The sequence below is a fragment of the Megalops cyprinoides genome, chromosome 11, assembly GCF_013368585.1.
Source record: "Megalops cyprinoides isolate fMegCyp1 chromosome 11, fMegCyp1.pri, whole genome shotgun sequence".
NCBI classification, from domain to species: Eukaryota; Metazoa; Chordata; class Actinopteri; order Elopiformes; family Megalopidae; genus Megalops; species Megalops cyprinoides.
In genome coordinates, this window is record NC_050593.1 from 15,104,104 (window position 1) to 15,128,045 (window position 23,942).

The following is a 23,942-nucleotide window of genomic DNA, read 5'->3' on the forward strand; positions in this document are numbered from 1 at the left end:
TGTTACGGAACTGGACTAGCCAGCCAGCTACGTTAAACGGATACAGAATGTCAAGGGAAATGTAGTCTTTTCATTTCAGGTCTCGATAATCATGGGAGTTGTAGTCCACTGGTGCGACAACGTCATAGTCGTGTCCCACACCCCCCCCCCCCCCTACCCCGGTGAAGGATATTTAATAAATATTCTTGTAATTTTTTGTTAAAAGAAACAATTATCCACCTCTGTTATCAATGCACGTATGCCAAAGTATTTTGGATTGATGTTGAGAACTTTGTAAGAAGAAAAACTGGACATAATTGTTTTGAATGGTTTAGATGTTTGTATTTATTTTTCAGACGACAACATGAATGTAAAATAATGTTTTTGTTCAATTTTTAATTATTATGGGGAAATTTCATATACACAAGAAGAGATGGACTGATCGTAAGTCGAATTTTAATCATATCCTCCAGGAACTGAAGGATCTAAAAAAAAACAGCAATGGAAGGATTTAAAAAAAAAGCGCAAAGGACTTTGGACATTTATTTTAAATATAATCTTATGTGACGATTTATTATACTTTCTGGCTTTGTTCATGTTCATGGTTTGTATAATAATTGAATAATTGATTTTTCGGGAAAAAAAGATGAGGGCGCCTCCGAGGAAGGGGTTAGGGCGAGCGGGCAGGTTGAGATGCTTCGTATGAACTCTTTATAAGTCCATATAATAACGTAATGACCGATTCACCTAGCTAGCTACCTCGTAGGGAAATTGCAGATGTAACTTTGAAATATGTGTATTATTGGACTGTATGACTCCAGCACAAACATGAATACAGGCAGGTCAAGGGCAGATCCTGCTAGATTTCACCGTTTGTTTAACCATGTTTGTTCTTCCAGTATAATTTAAAGAAGTAGCTAGTTCCATTAAGGCAACGTGCTGGTGTGTAATATTCGGGATCAAACATCCACACTATAAACAAGTGGGGGTTTGGGGTAAAGGGGCCATTTCTTGTCATTGTAGGCGGTCATAATGTGTGTGACCAGCAGATGACGCTATTTCCATATTATTGTAAACCCACGCCGCACTACAAAGCCACCTCTGCGAACGGATCTCGTTTCTCCATTAAGTGTAATGGCATAACAAATGTCCCCCCCCCCATAATAATACTGTATCTGTATATAATAGCGAACTTTGTATCCGGAGACACAATATGTTTTCAAACTTTTAACAAATGGATATCCATATGGTGTTATTTGCTCATTTGGGCGTTTGGGGGTAGACAATATAATAAACACTAGATGAAAAAGGACTCCTATTTGAAGCAGGTAATTTGTTATTAAAAAGGAGTCTAGACAGGTGTTTGTCTTTCAGTTCGAATTACCAATATATCTCTGCTATGAAATATGTTTTAAAATGAACACTTAAATGTGAGTTTCTAAAGCGAAATGAGGTCTAATTTGAAATAGGTGAAATAGTCGATGCTCGAATTGCAGGTGCGTCAATCACAGAAACTGGGAAATTATTGTGTCGGGGAATTGTGTAGAAAATCATGACGACATACGCAAAAGAAAGAAAACTGCATCAGAACCGTTCAAAATTTGTGTAACAGCATTTCGAGAAGAACTGAAACTATTGAAAGCTAAGGGCAATATTTCTTATTCGTTAATAAATATTCATATATTGTCTGGCGTTTCCATTATTTAGTCTACCCCAGGTATGGTGCTCTTTAATTGCGTGCTCTTAAAGAGATCCCCTTTCCCGTCTAGGACTAGGCGGTGAAATTGTTGGATCACCCCCTTCATATTAAAAACCCATTTTGCAGATATGTAGCTCGTAAGCGATATTCTAGACAAATAGGTTTTAGACATTTAGGTCACTTATTTATCAGAAAGGTCTGTTGCAAGCAATCTCCTTATCTGCTGAGGGTAATGCAAAGAAAAAGCTCCACATTTAATGGTCAAATAGCAAGGGCATTATCAGAAATCCCAACCCCATTTAAGGTTTCACATAAGGATGCTATAAATGTTACAAACAGATGCAGATTCAATGCAAAGTGCTAAAATAACACATTCTGCAGTGTGTCGGTCCTGTTTCCTAATGCTACTTGTCCGAGAAAGACGGAGTTGCAGAGTGCCGCTGGATCACTCGTCTGCAGTTCCATGAGCGCAGAGAGCTAATTTACTCCCAACCCGAACTGGACTCTGCAAAGTGCTGTTTTATTAAATCAGGCCCTGGATCGTTAAGACTGCACCCCTGGGGCTGTTGTGCTAAGTAGAGCAAACTCCCCCATTGTAAGGGAAAAAGGTTATGGTGCTTAAGAAGGGTATTAGGGACTATGCATTCAAGGTGCACAAACTCGAGTCTTTCCAGGCTTAGAAATAGGTGGCATGGAATGCCAGAAACTTGATATATACTATTATTATTCACTGCATATATGGTGGTATAATGTGAGTTAATACTACTAGATATCAGCGGTACTAATAGTACTGTAATTATGAATACCATTTGGCACCATGGTAGACACTATGCCCGATGCAACTTTAGAGGTCATTAGCCTCTGCATTCATTGTAGTACAATGGCATTATGTTTCTCAAGTCAATATTTTTAAGCTTGCTTTTTGTACATTTTTAAGTGTCTGTTCAGTACCAACCTTGATGTTCTAGTTTCAGCTGTGATGTACTGAATGTTCTCTGCCATATTAGCCTAATAAGATGTTATGGGTAAGAATGAAAAAAAATATTTGGCAGACAATTTTGTTTATAAAACCTGAACAGAAATGCTAATGGAAAAGAGGAATGGCTGTTGCTTATTAGCATCTTTGTCACTTGAAACAGCAGCGTTGCACAAGTCTGTTTTCCTTCAAACCATCAGAAGAGGCTCATCACTTAATTATGCACCGCCTGTGTCTGCATCCATGTGTGAGCCAATATTCTGGTGTATTAAATGTACATATTAAGAATGATGCCGTGCTCAAAATTCAAGTCAAGATTCACTGGACATCACATGTAGCAGCTTAATGGCACTTTCATAGAAAGGGAAAGCTTTTGGAGACAGACATTACCTGAGGTTCAAAAAAAAAATTATAAGGAAGCAATACCCTCAGGCTCATTGCTGCCAAGGCAGAATGAATTTCCACACATTTAAGTGCTAAATTTCAGCATCAGTTCTCCCAAACGTTGAATTAATGACCAGTTAATGATCTTGTGATTGGAATGGACAAACTAGATTTTCTCAATATAGACATGCATCCTCAGTCAAGAAACCACAATATAAATCAATTCTGAATCCCTTTTAGCACAATAAAATATCCATGAAGCTCAATATAAACACTGGAGCATGAAACAGATTTTTTTTTCCCCCCTCTCAATTGCATTTCAACTGGTTGAAATAAAATACATTTTCATGAGCAACAATGCTCTCCAGAAGTGAAAGTTCTATGGGGGTTAATGTTGCAAATGGGCAATAGAAATTCAATAAGGACGAAATGCACCAAGTGCAATGTGGGGAAAAAAAAGAATTCATTTCTCAAGCCAAGGTATATGCCTTTATCTACATGCCCTAGACATCTGAGACGATTTTAATATTCAGCTGAACATTTGAGAGTAATTGTTTGTGTATGATGAAATGGAGCAAGTAACAATCTTAGAGGCTCCTTAATGCACTCAAAAAAACCTCCATTTTGACAAAGCACATCATTTGGTGTAAACATTTATTGGTTTCAAACTGAAATAAAAATGACTTGCACCAGCAAACATTGTACAGCCTTTCAGAATCCACATATTTTGGAGAAAAGTAAAAGAAAAAAAAAATTCAGTTGTATAAATGTGCAAACTGATTTTTCCAGTGACCCTTAACTCAATATAATTTAAAAAGACCTTTTTAATGACAGATTTGAAACAACTGGGCTGGTGGAAGGAAAGGGCGGCTGGATGGGGCTGGCTGAGACATCTGACGCAGAGGATTGCTAAAACACGTCAATGGTAAGATATGTTATTCTTCACTTTTAAATTAAGTTAAAACCAGGGTTATTGAACCAAAGACCTGCTCTCATTTTGTGCCTGTTACAAATATAACATTCACTGTGAGGAAAATCGACTGAATTATATAGCTACTGTACTGTATAAAGTATTTACAAGGTGTGGGTCTTTTGTTTTACGAGCAACACCGTGGTGTCCTCCAGATTTTAAGGAATAAAACAGTAGACTCCTGATAGAAGGCACGAAAACAAACCCATTTTTGTAGCTCAAGCCACCTCCGTGGTGGACCAACCCCCAACTAACACCAAACAAGTGGCAGGAGACAGGCTGTGAGAGGTCAGTAACTGCCCCTTGTGTGTGTCCCATCTGGTGAATTCTCTGCTTTAAAGGGAGTGAAGCTGAAAGAGGCCAGAAACTGAGTAATTAGGGAAAAAAAAGACTGCAGCTGTACAACCACGCTTTGGGTCTGACACAAGATTTCACAAATATAAAACAGAACTAAAAAAAAAAAAAAATGTACATGCTGCCATTTGAAATGTTCCAGTCAATTCTGAAAACAGGCTGGTTAACACCAGATAACCTCATTCATTGTATATGAATATTCGTGTTGGCATATTTTGTTTCGTTCTCCGAACTGCTGGAACATAACAAAGACAGCACATTCCCAAAGTCTCTACAACTCAAGTGAAAGCCCATTACATCAAGCCAACTTAGTGAGAAACATGAGGTGTGGAGTGACTGCGCCGAGAGGTGAGCAGTGGCAGGGAAGGGTGGTGCTACGGGTCCCATGCTGCGGCTGTGGCGCCCCCTACTGGGAGCTGGCCCTCTCCAGGTTGTGAAACTCATAGTGTCTCTTGGTAGTTCTCAGTTTGAACGTGGTAAGGGAGCTGTTGTGTTTGGCGAGGGCACTTTGTGCAGCGTATTTGGTGGGGAACATGGCTAGGATGGTGTAGCTGGAGGCCAGGTCGTAAGGGGGCGGCTTCGGGAGCTCAGTGTTGGCGTCGCCGTCCCCGGCCCCGCAGGTCAGGCGCGGCGGCTGGTGTTCCGGCAGCCACTTGATCATGGCGCCCCCATTGCACAGTTCACCAAGCAGCGTGTCCGCTTCCGTACGGCTTATTCCCTCTGGCAAATCGGTCACTTCCAGGACTCGTCCGCTTACTGCACGGCGAGAGACAGATCACGCTCAGACCTTCACAGCATGTACTGAAATGGACAGAATTCTTTCAGCAGCATCAGCAAAACGCTACTTCAGTTCGGTCTATATTTTTCCAACATTTACTTTTCCCCTCATGGAATGCCTGCTTGACTACATAACTGACTGTGGCCTTAAGATTCTGTGAAAGCTGTCATTAAACTCTGTTTTTCCCCCGGAGGAGAGCACCTAGTAATTGTGATGAACAGTACTTTTGAAAGGATGTGCACATTTGCCTGCCCTTGTCCAGTTTCTTTCCCCTCAGCTCCACACATCATCCATCCTTAAATTCAGACTTCTTGCCAGGAAGGTGCTTTTCATGAATTGCTGGTTATACACACATCTCCCTCTCTCTCCCTGACAAGGCAGTGCGATGTTCAAATTTAGAAAAGACCTCATGAATATACCATCGGAATTACTGAAATCCAGTCAAATCCTGCAATAAAGCGGCCGTCTACAATCAACTAGAATCACACACACAGTACTGGAGAGGAAGGGCGTCTGTGAAGAGATGTGCAAAAATGAAAGCCTTCTGAATTAAACTTGAAAATTCTGCCACTTTCGGCCTTCTTCCCTCTGGCACAGAGGAAACGCCCTACCATTACCTGGTTCACCTACACTGAGATCTGTAGATAGTGCTTTCCTTGTGGGCTTCCTCCCTCTGCCACCCTGGCGGATTCCCATGGGACTCTGGGAAGAGGAAAGCAGGCGTTTGGACACAGCGGTGCTCAGACAGCGGCTCGGCCCCTTTCTGCCGATACCTCTGCCGCTCTTATTCTTGGCACTCACAGAGGCTTCTTTCGAGCAAAGAAGTCTTTAAGCAAAGCCATGTGGAACAGCGCTCGCAAACCCCAGGAACATTCCCGTTCCGGGTACAACCAAACACGAACTAACCACCAAGACCGCCGCTGAGGCTGGTTCTCTCAATGAAAATAAACTGCCCTGGGCAACAGTTATGCTGTACACCTCTCTCTGCTGTCTCTTCATTACGTCCTTAAAGGCTTTTATTTGACAAGTTACAGGTTGTTTAGAGACACCAGAACCTGTGCCTTACTCTCGGTGTTTTGGCATTTAATTATTCAACATAATGGTTTATTATCATTGTCCTAAGGTTCCCATTAATTTGGAACACTTTGCGGACGCTGTGGGAATACCACAGCCCTGTACTTGCAGAGCTCCCTGGCATGGCTGCTCACTGTACCTGGCGCGCACTGAGGACTCACCTGGTGGTTGGGGACCACGTGGGGGCTGTGGAGCAGGGGGGGACGGATAGGAGGGGTGTACTGGAGCGGCTGTCCCAGTAAAGGGTACCGTGCATCACCTGAGAGGGAGGGGTGGGGCAAACACAGGGATTCATTACATGGTTCAAATGGACACGTGTGTACAGAACTGTATCTTTCTGCCTAAGAGAGCAGCTAAAGGTACGCAAAGGGAAAAGCCATGTTAACTGATAAAGGCTCCTCATCCTGGAGCTCACCTTGTGCAGGGGCAAAGGGCCTGGAGAAGGGGGGCACAATGGAGATGGGGGCGAGGCCGGGACGGACGCTCTTCATGTTGGTCAGGTGGGCCGGCGTGGGAGACTGGGCGGGGGAGGTGCTGGGGCTGCCCAGCTGGGGACTGCTCTGGAGAGGGAGAGGACATCAGAGCAGAGTGAGGGTTCTGCACTGCAGTCTTCAAAGCGAATGCATTTCAGTGAAAGGGTTCTTCTGCAAGAAGTCTATGCAGCTTGTGGCACATGCATCTCTGAAACAGTAAATCTGTTCTGTTAGGTTTTTACTTATTTTGCAACCATATATACAGGCAAGTTTACTGTTCTATGGGACTTTTAATTATCTTTGATTCTGGGGGATACTCTGCTAATGTTCATTACTGTCTGACGCAGTGCCATTACATGGCACCACATGCTTTCCTATAGGCATGTAACCATGGCACCACATGTGTTCCTACAGGGACACGTTACCATGGCACTACATGCTTTCCTATAGGGGCAGTACCGACATGATAGCATCACTATGGCACCATATGCTCTCCTAAACGATCAGCATCACCATGGCACCGTGTGCTTTTTACAGGGGCAGCGTTACCTGTGAGGTGTCGAGTGAGGGGAGGTCTGTACACTTCTGACCCCTCTGGTGGTCCAGACTGTAGTATTTGTGGTGTTTCCACTGAGGGGGCGAGTGTGCGCGGGGCTGCTGGTTGGGGGGCAGTGTCAGCTGCATCATGAGCATTCCGCTACCGTGAGGAGGGGGCACACCTGCAGACACGGCACACTGCTAAAGCACACGCGCACACACGGCTACCAGGTGCTTACAGTGGGGAGGGAGGCCTGGAACAGCTGCCGAGCAACCACCTCCCTCCCTTCATTACTTTATGACTTTAGCGGCAGAATGAAAATGAGGAATCAGAATATGACTGCAAAGAAAACAGAACACCTGCATGCTCAAGATAGATGTGCATATCATGTTTAATACGATGTTTAAGTTAAAAAAATATGGATTTTTTTCTTTGTGATAATTTGCTGGTAACAATTCGACAAAACATTGTATGTCCATTTTTCTTGGTTAACAATTCTAGTCCATTTCATTACACATACGTTTAACCTATAACCTCCTTAATATGCAATGTGTTACAAGTAATTAAATTTAGTATTTGCACACAGAGTGGTGATGTTGACTTATGCATTATTCATATCCGCTTGGACACCAAGTACGAGTTCCAAGGACAGTCGGGCATAAATACTTAATCATATTAAAATTTCCATCCGCAAAGCATCCAATTAAACATGTTTGCTCAGCTACGAAGGTTACAGCATTTCCAGACCCTCTCTTCATTCTATTAGTGACACACTCCAAAAGGTCTTCTCTTCTTCATAATTATTTCACCCGAATAGAAAACTAAATAACAGCTTAATCCTCTTCACCAGCTAAGGAGCACACAGGGTACTTCACGGGTAACAAAGCTCATTTTTTGGAGGAGGGTGAAGGTTGAAACATTTCCTGTTCTACTTTTTTGACAGTTTGTACCTGTCTTTTTTGCCTCCAAAGATAAATGATAAGTCAACACAAGATATTAAGAGTGCCTGTCTTTTCCCTCATGCTGCTCTACACATTTTGCTGACCTTGACTGGGTAGGGAAACAGCCAACACAGATACAGAGTGACTCAAAAAACAGTCTGAAGGCTGTGCGTATAATATGTATGCTTATGTATGTGTGTGTGTGTGTTCCATAATCCCTCTAAAATATTTGCATTTTGGCCACCAACATCTGAATAGGAATCTAATTTAAGGGATTTGAAAAACCCCTTTTTAGTCTTTTTTTTTTTTTTTAGAGGAGTTATAAAAAGATGGAAAGGCGGTCGAACACGATCACAAGGTCTCACCATTAGAGGAATTCCACATTAATTGAAGAAACATAAAACAGCAAATTAGATTTAGAGGGCCAGAGGAAGCACCAGAGGAATTGCTTTTTAATTAACACCCCATATCTATTCAATAATTAGATTGTAAAGACTGGAGAGTGGTTTGAATTAGCTGCTTAAACCACGCAAGTTGATTGATTGGGTAGCGCTGGGGGTCTTAAGGCATCTACAAGTCAGGCCTTCTTTGTTGCTGCCCCATAATGAAGTCAGCCGGCTCTCAGAAATGAAAATCCAGCCCCTTTCCCCACCGAATCAATTCACTCCATTTTGATTTGTGAGAGAACTCAGTAAGAACTCATTTATTTAACACCATCCTCCTTTGTTGAGTCCCGTCTTCTTCCAGGGAAGGAAAAAGGGTTCTGGGTGGCTTTGTGAAGGAAGGGGATCATGGCTGAAGTGGTGGACTGAGGAGAGGTGAGGATTTAGAGCAGAAGACAGAGGCAAAGGACAAAGAAAGAAAATAAAAAAGAGAGAGTGCACGCTGCCTCTCGACACCATGCTGTTGAAACCTAATCTCTCGCAGATTTTCTCCGAATGACTGGAATCTGTTTAAGCCTTACCTTACCAATGTTTCATTTACATGCTCGGTGTAATCACTGCTGCAGTAGAGCAGCGATGCAGCCTGTGTGAGGGCGAGTTACTGTTCCTGCTAATGCATGCTGCATGGTGTGGCGGGGCCTCAGTCCCGTACCTGCACACTGCTGGCCTGGGAGCGGCTGCGAGCCGCAGGGGGACGACGTCCGAGGGAACTGCATCTGCTCGGGTCCTGGAGGGGGCAGGAAGCTCACCGAGGAGCTGTGACACACACACACACGCACGCACGCGCATACAGAGAGAGAGAGAGGAGAGGAAGTCAGATTCACATCCATATCTCAAAGTGTGCACGCGCGCACACACGCACAGACACACGAACACGAACACAGACAAACACACACGGACATACACACAAATAGAGGGCAGGTCCACTTAGGAACCATGCTGTAACTGGAGCAAGACAAGCCACTTCTCTCTGTCACACTGCTGCTCTTTGCTCTAGAGCCCCAAGATTCTGCTCACTGTTTAAAACTGCAAAAAACGCTGAACACGCTGGCCTTCTAAACAATATAAATCTATTTGAAAACTACTGTAAACACTATTGTTATTATTCTACGGGGATACGGCTAAATATGTTTGTGAGGCTCATTTTCATAAAAATCAAAACAAAACAACGGCGTAGGCATTCATCATAATGCCGTATTAATAACCTTGCGATGCAGCACTTTTTTTTCCCCATTAATTTTCTTTTCCAGTTCAATACTGATATAAGCTGATATAAGCAGTCTGCAGCACAATCTGCCAGCCACATCCAGCGGAGCAGCTGCTGGAGGCAGTCAGCAAGCCCCTGGAGTAGCAGACGTCTATACTCCGGCTCATATGAAGGATGGCGCAGAGAGAGAACTCTCCAAAAGGGACCAGCCGTGTTATATTAATACCCACTGGATCTCCTGCTTTATAAATCATCTCGAGAGTGACCTACTAAAGCCGAGCTGCTCCGAGCTGGAAGAATAACTCGAAAACGACCCCATTGTCCAGGCTGCGACGGACGCTCTTAGCCAGGGGGATGGAATTAATCACGTCTGTTTTCCCTGTCCACAACTGTTAATCACAGGCCATTACAGACACAGGGCGTTTCGCAACAGGAGCCGAGATCTGAGGAGCCCTGAGCAGTGCAGTTCGGTCAGTCTTGAAAGGGAGGCGGTAGCAGTGACATAGCGCACCTCATGTTCTGCTGATTGGGTGGAATAACACTGTAGTAGACCTGCACTCCGGACGAAGGCACGGGCCCCTGGCTGGACTGGTTGGGGATGATCATTGGCTGCTGATATGTGTGCTGTGGCATGGCCTGGGATCCTTGGGGCATGGATACCTGCCGAGACCAACCGCCATTCAAGGACAGAGGGAGGTTAAAATCTCTGTGTTGCCTGCAAGCATACAGCTGAACACTTCTATCCGTTCAATTACGTTTCAGTTAAGCTTTTTTTTTTCCCATTTCCAACATGAAATGACCCACAATTCCCCAAAAACATCACCATTCAAAAGAAAACCCGGATTAAATTATTTAACATTATTACTCAGAGATTGACAAAGAATAAATAATCATTTTGCCCAAGACATTCTCATTTGCAGTGGAACCGCGTGTATGACTACACGACACATATGCATACGTACCTGATAAGATGGCATGGAAGGATACTGGACCATCATGCCTTGCATCTGCCCACCCATATTGCTATGCTGACTGCTGACTAGGCTCTGATTCTGAGGCTGCTGCACCCCTACCATACTCTGATAGCTCTGCGGTTGATTTGGCATCACAGTCTGATAACCTGAAAGAACAGAGAATACCTGCATGAGACTACAGAGGAAGAGGGGATAACCACAACACAGCTGGCTTAGCAATAAACTGCTCAAACGACTGTAGCACAGACTTCAATCAAACAATGACATTTACTTTCAAAATGAAGGAATAGAAATGAGCTAAAACAAACTTTAAAATACCAACTTACAAACAAATTCTTTTTCAATATCCATTGTTTTTGTTTGAGTTACAAACTAATGTGATTATGACAACTCATATCTTATGCTATTGCTAACAGTACACACCAAGCAGGCATAGAAAAACTACAATTATTAAAATGAAATAACATCACTTATGCAATATTCATACCCAAAATAGCAAGATGAAATGGATTTAAGGATTTAAACCCTTCCAATTAACAATTATTAATACAAACCTGCAGTTTATGAAACAGCAGTTTATGAGCTGGGACTCTTAAAGATTTACCTCAAAAAAAAAAATCAATGGTATATGTATAAATCAGACCGAGAAAACCAAAAGCTGCAAATACTCTGATTGCAAACGCTGATTGAACCCACACCTCAGTGAACAGCAAAATCGCAACAGAGCGGAATGCACTTCGCCATCCCAAGGCAAGTGCCAGCACCGTTATCAAAGAGTGTTCATTACCACCCCTCCGCAGCAAGGGGATAGAAAAGGTCAATGTTTCCTTTTAAGTCATCACATTAAAAAAAATGAATCGATACTTTAATAAATCTGTCCAGCTCAGCAAACCTCCTTCCCTAAGGGTAAAGCGCGGAAAAGACCCTGTATTAGAGGCGCATGGAGGCTTAATATAATGAGTGCTTATTTTATGGCAATACCGGCCCCCTTTCAGAGGCCCATTTAAAAGCAGCTCTTATCTGGAAAAGCGCATCAGTGTCAAGGTTACACGGGAGAACTTATCGCCGGTGATGGTTTCGAAAATTCTCACCGAGAGAGACACCTGGGGACTGCGTCGGGGGGCTGGGGAGGATTTTTCAATTTCTCCCGGCTTTTCGCCGCGGCGACCGCAATCAATTTCACCCAGATGAGAAAAAAAGAAGTGGGACAAAAGAAATGGATGGCCGTGATGGATTCCCGTAGGGATGAGAAGGCGGCTATTTTAAGCGCCATTCTCTCACCTCCACTTACAAACCGCGCATGAAGTGAATATAATATTAAACACACTGCATTCTAGCTGACTGAGCAGGGGCGAGACGAGGTGGGGGGGGGTGGAGAGACGCTTTTGGCGGAGATGCGCCTGGCACCGAACGCTTTCAAAGGCAGTCCTCGTTGCTAGCCGCGTTTTCCTCCGTAAGAGGTTTACAGTCGGGCGCTTTGTGAGAGACTAACCATCAATGCCACCCGTCTCCGTTTCCTTGGTGCCGTTAAGATCCTGTGGCATTTGTTAGCTCTGTCATTCTCAGACACAGGATCTTTAGTTTAGAGAAAACGCCTGTGGAGTCAGAACACCATTTTCCTTTGCTCCTGCTGATTTTACTCATTATACTTCTCATTTGTCGAGCAGAGTTCTAAGTTCCCAGCACATGACTGCTTTTCTGAGCGTCAGAGGTTTATTTCCTTGTCATACTCATTTTGGTTAGCATCTTCAACTTTGAATTACTTAAAACTTTTTCCCAGCACTTCACATAAAGTGGGAAAATCTCGTGGTATATGATGATAAATCTCAACCACTCAATACAAGTGAGATATATTTGATGTGGAATTAGCTACTTTAAAAAATTTGAAAGCGTGTAAAGAATCAATCTAAATGTTGATTATTGGGCTTCAAAGGAATAATAATTTTAAAAAGCTGAAACAGAAACAGCACAAACACTGTGTTTAAACTGCCTGATGCATCACTGCAGGTCAACGAACTGACGCAAGCAAGAAGCACAGACAATTGCTGGGATCTAACTGCATCAACAACAACAAAAAAAATGAAAATCCGACCGTAGACAGAGCACTAGCACAAACACGCGTGAAAAATAACTAAAAATAAAGTCAGTCTGGAACAAATAATGTGGAGGCACAGCAAATGGCCAAGAAGAGACAGCCTCTCTGCAGGTCTATTTCAGTACGAGGTGTCAGAAGGGAGCCCAGGGAGAGGGGAGCAATGCTCCGAGGTCGTTACTTTGCAGAGATCTAACTGGCTCTCTGCGGGCGATGACCCGGCAGGCTGCCGAAGAGGAGTGAGGGGCTGAAAAAGAGACCGGTTCACTGTGAGAATCGTAGTCCTCTCAGACAGTGCCCCGGCCCCGAATTCTGCCGCTCTGGTTTGCGCTCCCGCACCACGCCCCCCCCCCCCCCCAACCCCCCCCGACCAGGCAGCCTTTCCCCTCTCCAATGACCACTCAGCTTCAGCACAGATGCGCTGTTTCCATGGTGTGATTCATATGGTTCGTTCATTCTTCCGACGTCCTTGTCCAGGGGCATTTGTAGCTTACCTTTTTAAAACATCCTTTACATTTATATTTTACTGAGGCCACTGAGGTGAGCGCTCATGAGTACAACAGCAGCAGCAGTGCCCCAGCTCGGAAGGTTACCTGCAAACACTTGGCTATAGGCTTAGCTACCCACTATAGCACAGAAGTATTTACGATTTCACTCGCCATAAACATTCCCCTGTGAGAGCCCATTCTATTCCCACTAGTTACACCAAAACAGCTAACGGCTACTGCTTTTATGCGGAAGCATGACAATACCTTTCCTTGAAGAGAAAAGCACAATACAGTGTGTTTATATCTCCGCTTCTCTGCTGTCCCCAGGAGCACTTCCTAATTTTCTCCCAGCAGTTTATTCAGGCAATTTCTCCGTTTTCCCACATTAGAGCAAATATCAGGAGATAACAGCAAGCAAGCTGATGATATTCTCCCCTGCAGCGCCGCGAAGACTGCATCAAAAATAAACACGCAGCACTGAGGGAGGAATCCGAGTGCTTTTCCCACAACAAAGAGGGAGAAACGATCTCCGCGTGCAAGGCTGGGGAAAAGAGCCCTGTCTGAAAGACAGGTGCAGCTCAGAGATGAAGACTGACTTCTGAGCTAACAGCACCTGGGACTGGAGGCATAGAGACGAGCCCATACGCAAACTCAGGCCGACAGACAAGGCGGGGGGGCGGACTCCCAGCATGCCGCTGGGCGTGTGTTTACCTGACTGCTGGGCGGGCTGGGGCAGCGGCTGGCTCTGAGGGCTGTTGTAGTGCACTGGGGTGACTGGCCGGTACTGCTGGCTGGAGTGTGGGTACTGGCCCGGGGCACAGTAACATGTGGGCATCTACGGGGACACAACACTCCCACGGTCATCTCCTCACAGTCAATGTGGCACAATCCTGCACTCTTCTGATCGTATGTTCTTAAAAGTCAAGGGCCCACCAAAATTCTTAAGACAGGGCCAGTTGGGAAATGCAAAAACTGTTAAGTACAAAAACAAACATTCTTGTACATATGGTAAATTCATAGTAAGCATCATTGGCATTTGTTATTTCAACACTTTGTGTTTAATACATTGACATGAAACATCAAGCGGGCAAAAAGATAAAGCAAATGACAACGTGAAGGCTCAGGCAGTACCCATGTACTATGGAAGGGTTAAGGTTAGGGTTCGAGTTACGGTTACCTAACCTAACCCTAACCGGGCTCAAGTGACCGACCTAACTGCCTCAGAAAGGCCAGGATCTGCCTTCCACCCCACCTTCTCCCCTCAGCGCCACTGACCCCTGATCAGCGTCAGCAGAGTGCGTCCCTGCTGAGGGCTGACTAGGGGAGCAGTGCTGTGGGAAGCGGACAGGAAGTGACACGCGTGCGTGGGCGGGGCCGTACCTGCTGCATGGGCTGCTGCATGTAGCCCTGCTGCTGCATGACGGGCTGGCTCACAGGGGGGCCGGAGGAGGTGTAGGCCGGGGCCGGGGCCGGGGGGGCCACGGGCTGGCCCGGGGGGGCCACCATGTAGCCCGTCTGCTGGGGGGGCTGCAGCACCACCGGGGAGGGGTACATGGCGGGGTGGCCGTCGGGGCCTTCGGCGGGCGGCTGCGGGGCCAGGCTCAGGTGGCTGAACTGCGTCAGGTTATCTTGCTGCGGGTCACGCGGAAACACAGAGTCACTCAAACGGGTCGACAGGGACCAGATAAGAAGATAACAGGACACCAGTGCACAGAATCACCCACTTGATCAAAGCACCATGCCTGAAGGTCACTCTTAATTTGCAAGTAAGCAGGTTGGGAATTTAAAATTTTCTATTCATAGATTAACTTAATATCTGGTGCAAAATTAATAATTTAAAGCAGTCTTCCACACATTTAATTAGTCATTAAGGGATTTTTATGGGCAGAAGCGGGTCAGATAAGATATTAGCAGAATGTTCAGTTCACTTCAATGGGCACAAGGACTAAAAACACAGGAAGTAAATAGGAAATTATAAATCGTTGATTTATTTACCGGTCAGGAATTAACAGATTACTGAAAAACATGCCTTAAAAATGAGTGCAATACTTTTGTCTGTAAGGGTTGGGTTATCTCTCTGCAAGTTCAGATTCTCTATTGACATTGCTGGTTTATCTGTGATTCGACAGGACTAATTCCTTAATGTAATAATGTTGCTCACATGCATGTTACTGTCACCTGTGAAATGTATGAAAATACAATAAATCAACTCATGCAAAAGCACTCTGACATGATGAGGCCAACCACAACCACAAAGAAAAGGCATCAATGCTTCGCCTGTTTTGCTTTGCCTTTTTCCCCTAATCAGAACCATCTTTCATATGGCCCCTGCTGACGTATGCCGAAATGTGAGTGCTTCACTCCAACTGGAATTTAAATGTCACTCTGCTGATCCTTATCAACACTGTTAGCGGACAGCTTTCCAGGTTCATTCAACTGCTGGAGTGACGTGTCTCTCAAATCAAAATGACTGGAGGATCCCCGAAACCTTGGCGACTGCATCTACAGGAGCGGGGCTTGTGCGGAAAGACCCGTCACATCCCGCCGGCGGCTCCTTCCTGAATGCGAAATCACCGGTCCAACCTTGTGCGACCCGGGCCAAAGCAGAACGCTGGAAGCAAAAATGCCTCGGACGTGAGGGATAAGCGTGAAGGAGGAGCCACAGCGGGAGGGAGAGATGCAAGACGCGACGCGGGACGACGCGGTCACAGTCACACACACACACACACACACACACACAAAAAAATAAAAAAAAACAGGGCGGAGAAGAGAAGAAGTGGTACCACAGTGTACTGTTGGTTAGGGGACACGGGCAGGAGCTGTGGAGGGTAAGAGACCGCCGAGTACTGCACGGGCTGCGCGGAGGGCTGGAGGGGCCGAATCGGCTGAAGAAGCAACAGGTGGACAGAGACAGAGAGAGGTCAACGGCTTTAGTCAGAGGAGGTTAAAATGGAGGACGCTGGAAGAATGAGAGAGAATGAGCCTGCCCTGCACAAGGGGGGGGGGGAGCGGGACAGGACATTAGTTCAGAAGAGTGGAGTGGAAATATGGGAGATTCTACTACACTGGGTTACAATTAATTAAGACAATATAGGCTCTATTAATAAATGAATATGAATGAGGTCTCCTGTCAAGGTTAATTGGAAAAGTAAATTGAGTAAATGAAAGGTGACGGTAATGGCATATTTCATTATCGTTAAACCCGCCCACACGCACAGTGCCCCGCCCTCCGGGCTGTGTCTGCTGCACGGCTTCAGAACAGAGTCAGGGCCTGTGCTGGACTCCGCTGTAGCACCCAATATGAGCTAAATGGGCCCAATCCATTAGCAATGTGCTCTTAATCTAATGGAGCTCGACATAGCACCTGCATCTGCAGCTCCAAATGGAGGCTCTGCGAAGAGAAGCTCTTACATACAGGTGTGGAGGAAGTTATTTCCACAGTAATTGTGCAAGCCTAATTCTACTGAGCTCCACTCAGCCTCTGTGGTTGCACAAGTTAACTTGTGGTAGGGCTTGAATAGTGTTATGCTCACACTCACTGGCCTGGGAGTGTTGTTAACCTGGTCTGACACTGTTGCTCATTCAATATGAATGGATACACTTCTGTTCTTTTGTGCTGGAAGTTCTAGATAAGAGGGTCTGCTTAATGAATGTAATAACCCGAAGTGCACTCCCGACAGGCGGCTGTGCCCGCTGCTGAGTGGGTCGGAGGAGGCGGGACTGACCTGGGAGAGGACGTGGTTGGCTGGCTGGTGCGGAGGGGGCGGAGGAGGGGGCAGGGGCTGCTGGGTCCGGCCCTGCTGCTGGCCCATGCTGGGACTGTAGACCACGGCGCTGCCGTCAGGGTTCACAAATGGCTGGCCTGCGAACAACACGGCACCGTGTCACGCACAGAGAAGACGACCCCCTACACCCCAACAATCACCCATTCAGCCCCGCTTCTCTGCCCATCCTTTGGGTTCTTCCCTGTGAACGCGTGAGCCACATGGTAAGGCCTGTGCTATCCTCAGACCTGAGCTTCAGTGTCCTTCCCTGCGCTTTCATTTCCCAGAGCCTGAGCGTCTCATGGAGTTACATGGCTGACTGTGAGTGCCAGCTCCATTAAGAGCATAACACTTCCCTGCAAAAGGCGCGACGGCAGCATAGCGACTGACTGATTGCCTGATTGATTACATAAGCCTGCGCTGTAAAGCTACAGCGCTCCCCGCAGATAAACGTGGCATTTACTTCTGTTTTGTCACCGTTCCCAAAGAGCGGGAGGCCCTCTTTTTGCCTCATGCTCTGCAGCTGCACGGGTGCACGCTATTCCCGAAAAATCCCACTCCGCCGAGAATGAACCTTCCCTAAGTGAATGCCTTGTACTCCACGACGGCAGAAAAAAACGTCACATTCACAAACTCAGTGAAAAAGGTCAATAAGCAATTACACACTCTGATACTCGGAATGTATTAGTGCCAGCCATATACCCCCTCTTATCAGTCTCATGCATATTTTAAAATGTGGCAGAATGTACAAAGTGAAGTGGAATACATTATACATCAGAGGCCAGACTCCCCTATTTTTCTTTATTCAATAAGGCACACAATATGGCTTCATTATCCATTTCTCGGCACACGTTTGGGAGTCTGTTTTGACTAGGACTGCATTTATTGATCTCGCCAGAAAGGTATTGTGTTTCAAGTGCTTCGTTCTGTCAGGGAGAGATCTCATTTACATGCAAGCAGTGTCATTATACAGCAGCTCCACACAGCTCTGCTACGCTGGAACACATTTCATCGTTTGCTTTTTAAAGAGCAATCAAAGGTGAACAACTTCTAATTATCGACAAAACTATCCACCTGCGTTCGTATTCAAATATATTCAAAACACTCAGAGCGGGATGGCAAGTGTTACAAAACCGAGACATATGCTTATTTTGACCCCTTCCAAGAAAGAAAATCCACCCCCATTACTTACTGTACCGTCGCTCTCACAACCTCGGGAACAAACACGTTTTGTGAGTTATGTTAGTTTAGAGAAAAAGAAACACACACAAAACATCCAAGGACAGAGGACACGGATGCAATCACAAGCAGATATACACACACACACACACACGCACAAACAGACACGCACGCACCGAGGCTGAACCAGCACATACACACTAACCTAGTCCGTTGAGCCTCGTCAGAGGTACCAACCTGTGTGCGGGTTGACCAGAATACTGCCAGGAGGTATCCCTGTGGCTTCCAACGGAAGCAAATAGTAGCTAGCGTTAGCTGTGGACGCGGCGGGGCCACTCCTGCCCCCCTCATAGGACACAGAACTACTAGTGCTGACGGTGGGGTAGGCTGCGGGCGGCGCGTGGCAGGGCTGGGTTAGAGCTGGGATGGGGAGGGGCGGCTGGGAGCGAGAGAGAGAACCCGTGGACGACCCTACACTACTAGAAGACTCTGAACCTGGGGAGGGAGTAACGAGAAGGTCTTTACCTACAGACACACAGACAAGGAGCTTATAGTCCTACAGGTGGTACAGGTGCATGCTGGGGGAAGGGGGTTATGGGATGGGGCAACGCAGCCTGAATTCACTGGGCACGTGCAGCCGAAGTCCCACTCTGCTATAGAAAGGCTGAGCTTTGCATCTCAGTGAGCTCAACGAGAAAGAGGAACTCCTAACCTTAACCCTCACTCTCTTACTTAATAGGAGGAAAGCAGGCAAAATGCTCTGAAGACTGAACCAAAGATGGGCTCTTTCAGTATATTTTTTTTTAAGAACTTTAAATTATATACACCCCTTAGGGTATTAATGCCATTAGCACGGCACTGAAAAGAAGGTCCTTCATTAAAATATGAATAATTTAATCTAGATTTAAATCTAGTAAAATGAAATGCCGGTGGTGAGATAAAGATTCTGGTCCTTGCCTTCTTTTCTGCTATCAAAGCTGTAATAACCACTGAATTCAGACTTACATTCTTTAGACAAATGATCGTTGGTAAGCTTCTGTGACAAAAAAAGCCACTCAAACAGGCAATAATGCAACTTGAAATAATAATAAAAATAATGCCCTCCATTAATGTCAGAATATGCACGTCATGCAAAGATGTGGGAGAGAAGCATCGAGCACAGGCGCGTGACTGACAAGACCGATGCGTTTCGTGTCTCTGAACGAGCCGTCCTGCACAGGGTGAAGGCAGTCGCGTGTCATCGTCACCGAACTCCAGCAGGTGGGCACGGGCCGGGCGTGGCGGATGTGAAATGAGCTCCAACAGAAACGCGAAAACCCTCTGAGCGATGCAGGCAGGGAGAAGACTGTGTGCTCGAAGGCCAAAAGCACAGCGCCGCTCTACCGCCCGCCCCCCTCTTCCCCCCCTTCCTCTGCCTGCATCTGTTCAGGGAGCGGCAGCAAATGACCACACAGTGAAGCACCGCTTTCAGCCTGAGCAAACGCCGAGCACGGAACGCGCTGCGGTTTACAGGACGTTCGGAGACCGGAGGTAATGTGTAGTTGCCAAACAGCGGACAGAGACTTGTGACAGAAGCGGAAAAGGGTTTGGTTGGGTTAGTTTTCACCTCAAATGAGAGCCTGAGATTTCAGATTCAGCCCTTATGGTACTGTACAGATGCTTGGTCTGGACACGAGACGTCAGCGGACGGGGAATTTAAACAGGTACTTCACTGTGATGTTGACAAAGCTGATCGGCTGGGCCCACTTGTGCGCGCGCATGGGAATGGCTGGGAGGTTTTGGGGGGTGGGGGGGATTGGGGGGGCGGAGCTAAACTTGCCTGTCTTGGAGAGCCGGCCGGTGCTCTTGCTGCTGCCTGAGCTGTCTCCTCGGATCAGAACCGAGATGCCGCTGAAGCTGCTGGCCTTGGTCATGGCGGGCTTGAGGTTCCGGTTGGAGCTGTCCGAGTCCGTGCTGCTCCAGGGCCGCGGTTCCGAGTACTTGGGCTCATTCTCTGAACTGCTCTGCCGGCTGTTCGCGGACCGGCCATCCTTCAACCTAAGAGCCCATTCACAGCGTTAGAACAGCTTATCACATCTAAGCATCTACGGACTGGGGGAGTTAAAGGGGTAAGCAGCACCCCAAAAAGCAGGGAGAAGCAGTACCTAAATATTTGCCGTCTTTGTTGAGTGCTGTTGGAGACCTCGTCTTCCTGGATCCTGTGGATGTTACAGAGGGAATATGTTACTATGCTATATTAACACCCAAACATCTCTCTGCCCTGAAATGGTGTGATATCCAATTACCTTTTATCTAGTGGGAAAATGTCTGGGCCCTGTGAAAAAACAATAGGAGTGTTATTTTTATCACACGCACCAAACTGACAATAGCTAAAAATGACAGAGACAAAAGAGATGAAATCGGCACTTCAATACATTACAACTGCCACTTGTGTGTAGTTTATTTAAAACACATTGCACTGGTTAACTGACAAGGTAATACTGAAATCTGAGATGATCAGCCTATTCACGCAATCTTCAATTTAGGCTGAACGAACACATTTGCGATACGGTTTGAAGCGAGTCTCACGTCTTGCGCGAATATCCTCTCTCTTGCTCGCTGGTACTCCTCCTCCCGCTCCTCTATGGACTTGCTCCTGCGGTCCTCCTTCAGTCTCATCCGCATCTGAAACAGCGCCCCCTGTTAGCACGGAGCCCACAGCGCCACCCAGCGAACGGCAGACGCAAACGCTCGGCACAGCGCCGACAGGCAGGGCACCTACCATGTTGTCGTCTTTGTCCATGCTGGAGTTGTCCCTCTTGAGAATGTAGCGCTTCTGGAAGTCGTCCGTCTTGTCGTCCTTAATGTGCTCTGAAAACTTCTGATCTGGTCTGCAGAAAGAGGATGTTTGTTTGCAGATGAGACGCGCTCACAGATGTCAAAGATGGCAACACCACCCCCCCTGTGCAATGTCTGCATCTTGCAATGTTTTAATTGTAGATAATCATATTAATAAGTTATTAATCATTTCTGAGCGATGAAAGTGGATTGAGGTCGCTGCAGAGAGAAAGCACTTACATTCTTGTATTGCTAGTTTTGTTGATGATCACGGATTTCCCAGACTGATCAACGTTGTGATCTAAACCGAAGTAGGCGGCTACTCTGTGCAACAGCATTCTATGGTACGATGTCATGGGAGGAAATTTTCTTCTCTGGCTTCTGGGACAGAGATGGACAGGGAAGAAGGGTATTAATTAATATATTCAAATATTCACTATTATATTATAACTGTTATCAAGCAATACAACTGAGGCATTAACTTACTCATTATTACTGATGAAATCAAGGATATCCTGTTCCAACTTCAGCAGCATCATTCTGTCCCTGGAATAAAGAACAAAAAGAGCAACTTATATCCATTTTAGGAATATCATCTGAACAGTACAATAACCATGACTAATTGTATTCGGTTAGATCAAAATAACGGATGCCAGGTAACTAAGGGTCAAGAACAGTATGAAAATAACAGAATGAAAACAGTTCCTCCAAAAAAAACAATCAAATTTACATTTGCATTTATTCATTTCTCAGACGCGCTTACCCAGAGCGCCAAATTAGAGAACTTTCAGTGCATATTATAAGCTGCATAAACATCAATACTAAAAAAAAACAGCAATAGGTGAATTCAAAGAATTGCAAATATATTTACAGTGCTACAACATAAACCCGAGTCGGAACAAATTTAACCCAAGGCTGCTTTACAAGTGCAGAATGGCTTAAAGCGCTGTGCGAATGGATGTAACAAAGAGCCGAGACTGGTTCAAAAGCACACACCTGGGGTTGTTTTTCAGCGTGTTAACCAAGAACTCATGGAGATCAATGCCAGTGGAGTCTGTGTACTCCTGACTGGAATCTGAAAAACAGCCGAAAACAGAAACACCACAATTATACTGCCTCCTCAACATGGCAGCCGCTCTAATCCGACATGTCTTCACAGCCTACATAAATTCTGTTATGTTTTTACTGGTTGACAGGAGCGCTTTTTCTACCCGAGATCTGAACCCGCGAACGTGTGGTTCAGAAGCCACACACACACACACACACACACACCTCTTGACAGCATCTTCCGTGGCATTTTCTCAGACTTCTCCAGCTTTTCGCCGCTCTTCTCCTTCTCGTCCTCATCCTTGACGGCCTGTTCTTCTTTGTCGAAAGACTGGGAGAGCTGGATCTGAATTTTGTCCTACGGAGCCAACACAGAGCATCAAGAGTATGTCTCATTATTAAAGGACCTCTTTTCATTTTCCAAAATCAATGAGACACAAGCTGAACGTTCATCTATTTTTTTTTTCCCCAGCCATCTCCTTCACTTGGTTGAAAGTTAATTAAAAGATATTAGAGGGGTTTACATGCTTAGCTATGCAAACAAGCCCATGTGCAGACCTCATTTTGAGCTATACGGTTTATTGCAGAAAAGCCCCCTGATTTCAAATACAGCTTTGCCAAAACCCTATGCTGCCTATTAAAATGATAAACCTGTGAGCACACACACACTTTTCCAATTAATCTTGGGGGATTATCACCCCCCCTAACACCACCCCCCCCCCATCAAACTAGCGGCACAGTGGAAAATGCATTTTCGCGACGAGATGAAAAACCGACAAAATACACCAGATTCCCTTTTTTCAAACATGGTTGGATTTTGCAAAGACTGTCTCGGCAGAACAGCTCGCAGCCAGCGAAGAAAACCCCACGTTTTTTAATTTATTGGAATGATGGTTATCTCCGGCAGACCGAATCCCTCCTGCAAAAGCCCGGCGTTTCTGCGCGGCCCCCCGCGAGCCCCCTGCCTTTGCTTCTCCCCTCCCACCGCGGCACCCGGCTGCCTGGCTTTCTGCTTCCCCTCCGGTTACAGATCTTGGGCGGAAAACCTAAGCTTCCCCGCTTTCAGGCGGAGAACAAAGGAGGGGGCGCGGGACACAATGCCGAAGGAGCTGTGGTGAAGCGCTGGCTCTGTCGGGGAAGCTGCCGTGTTTGCCTTACTGATCTACCCCGCGCTCAGCCCCCCCGCGGAAAAGCTTTGAGGGGAGCTGCGGCTCGCTAATGCCGCCTCACGGAGCCGCGGAGAGAATAACCGCGATAGAAAGGCTTTCGCTGCGGACCGAACTCCATTCAAAGGCAGGAATCAGATTAAACGAGTCTTTCACTCTGCACCCTGTGAAGACTGCCTGGTGTGTCTCTCACAAGGAAAGGGATTTGTGCCACCGCTGACAGTCACAGGGCGCAGCGGAGATTGGAAAACCTGTCCTAAACCTCGCTGTCAAGGAGGGAACCGCAGATTCACGGATGTAGGCATATCCCATTCCTAAACATAGGCAAGGAATCAACATTTTCACAAAAAAAGGTTGGATAAAAATGGAATTAAGTAAAATATCCATACGCTATCAATACAGTTTGAATATTCACGTATTTCATTCCTTACACATATAAGGCACAGGATAAATATTCCGTATCACACTGTGGTTTGGGAATGAGAACACTGAGAACAGCAAGATGTTAATCACAATCTCTGGACTGATGTTTAATTACACTCAGGTGAGTAAGTTATCTGGAAGTCCATTAAAAGTCCGTATTGTAGGGCTTCAGAGTC

General features: G+C 45.9%; 1 protein-coding gene across 7 annotated transcripts in view; it reads right to left on the reverse strand.

The window, feature by feature from the left end:
* Positions 1–3,711: 3,711 nt before the first annotated feature.
* Positions 3,712–23,942, reverse strand: part of LOC118786203 (R3H domain-containing protein 1-like) — a 46,617-nt gene continuing 26,386 nt past the window's right edge. For 2 of the 7 annotated variants that reach the window (XM_036541296.1, XM_036541295.1), the window contains exons 6-27: positions 22,403–22,535; positions 22,127–22,205; positions 21,617–21,676; positions 21,371–21,511; positions 21,075–21,183; positions 20,882–20,977; positions 20,599–20,627; positions 20,458–20,511; positions 20,133–20,350; positions 18,551–18,808; positions 17,096–17,232; positions 16,154–16,255; positions 14,751–15,002; positions 14,082–14,205; positions 10,779–10,936; positions 10,328–10,476; positions 9,262–9,365; positions 7,237–7,406; positions 6,630–6,774; positions 6,376–6,473; positions 5,758–5,842; positions 3,712–5,118 (exon numbers count right to left, since the gene is read on the reverse strand). In XM_036541296.1, the coding sequence (XP_036397189.1) occupies positions 4,769–5,118; positions 5,758–5,842; positions 6,376–6,473; positions 6,630–6,774; positions 7,237–7,406; positions 9,262–9,365; positions 10,328–10,476; positions 10,779–10,936; positions 14,082–14,205; positions 14,751–15,002; positions 16,154–16,255; positions 17,096–17,232; positions 18,551–18,808; positions 20,133–20,350; positions 20,458–20,511; positions 20,599–20,627; positions 20,882–20,977; positions 21,075–21,183; positions 21,371–21,511; positions 21,617–21,676; positions 22,127–22,205; positions 22,403–22,535 (3,051 nt within the window). In that variant the 3' untranslated portion in view covers positions 3,712–4,768. The remainder of the gene's footprint in view (positions 5,119–5,757; positions 5,843–6,375; positions 6,474–6,629; positions 6,775–7,236; positions 7,407–9,261; positions 9,366–10,327; positions 10,477–10,778; positions 10,937–14,081; positions 14,206–14,750; positions 15,003–16,153; positions 16,256–17,095; positions 17,233–18,550; positions 18,809–20,132; positions 20,351–20,457; positions 20,512–20,598; positions 20,628–20,881; positions 20,978–21,074; positions 21,184–21,370; positions 21,512–21,616; positions 21,677–22,126; positions 22,206–22,402; positions 22,536–23,942) is intronic. The other 5 variants (XM_036541302.1, XM_036541300.1, XM_036541297.1 and 2 more) reach the window with 4 other exon arrangements.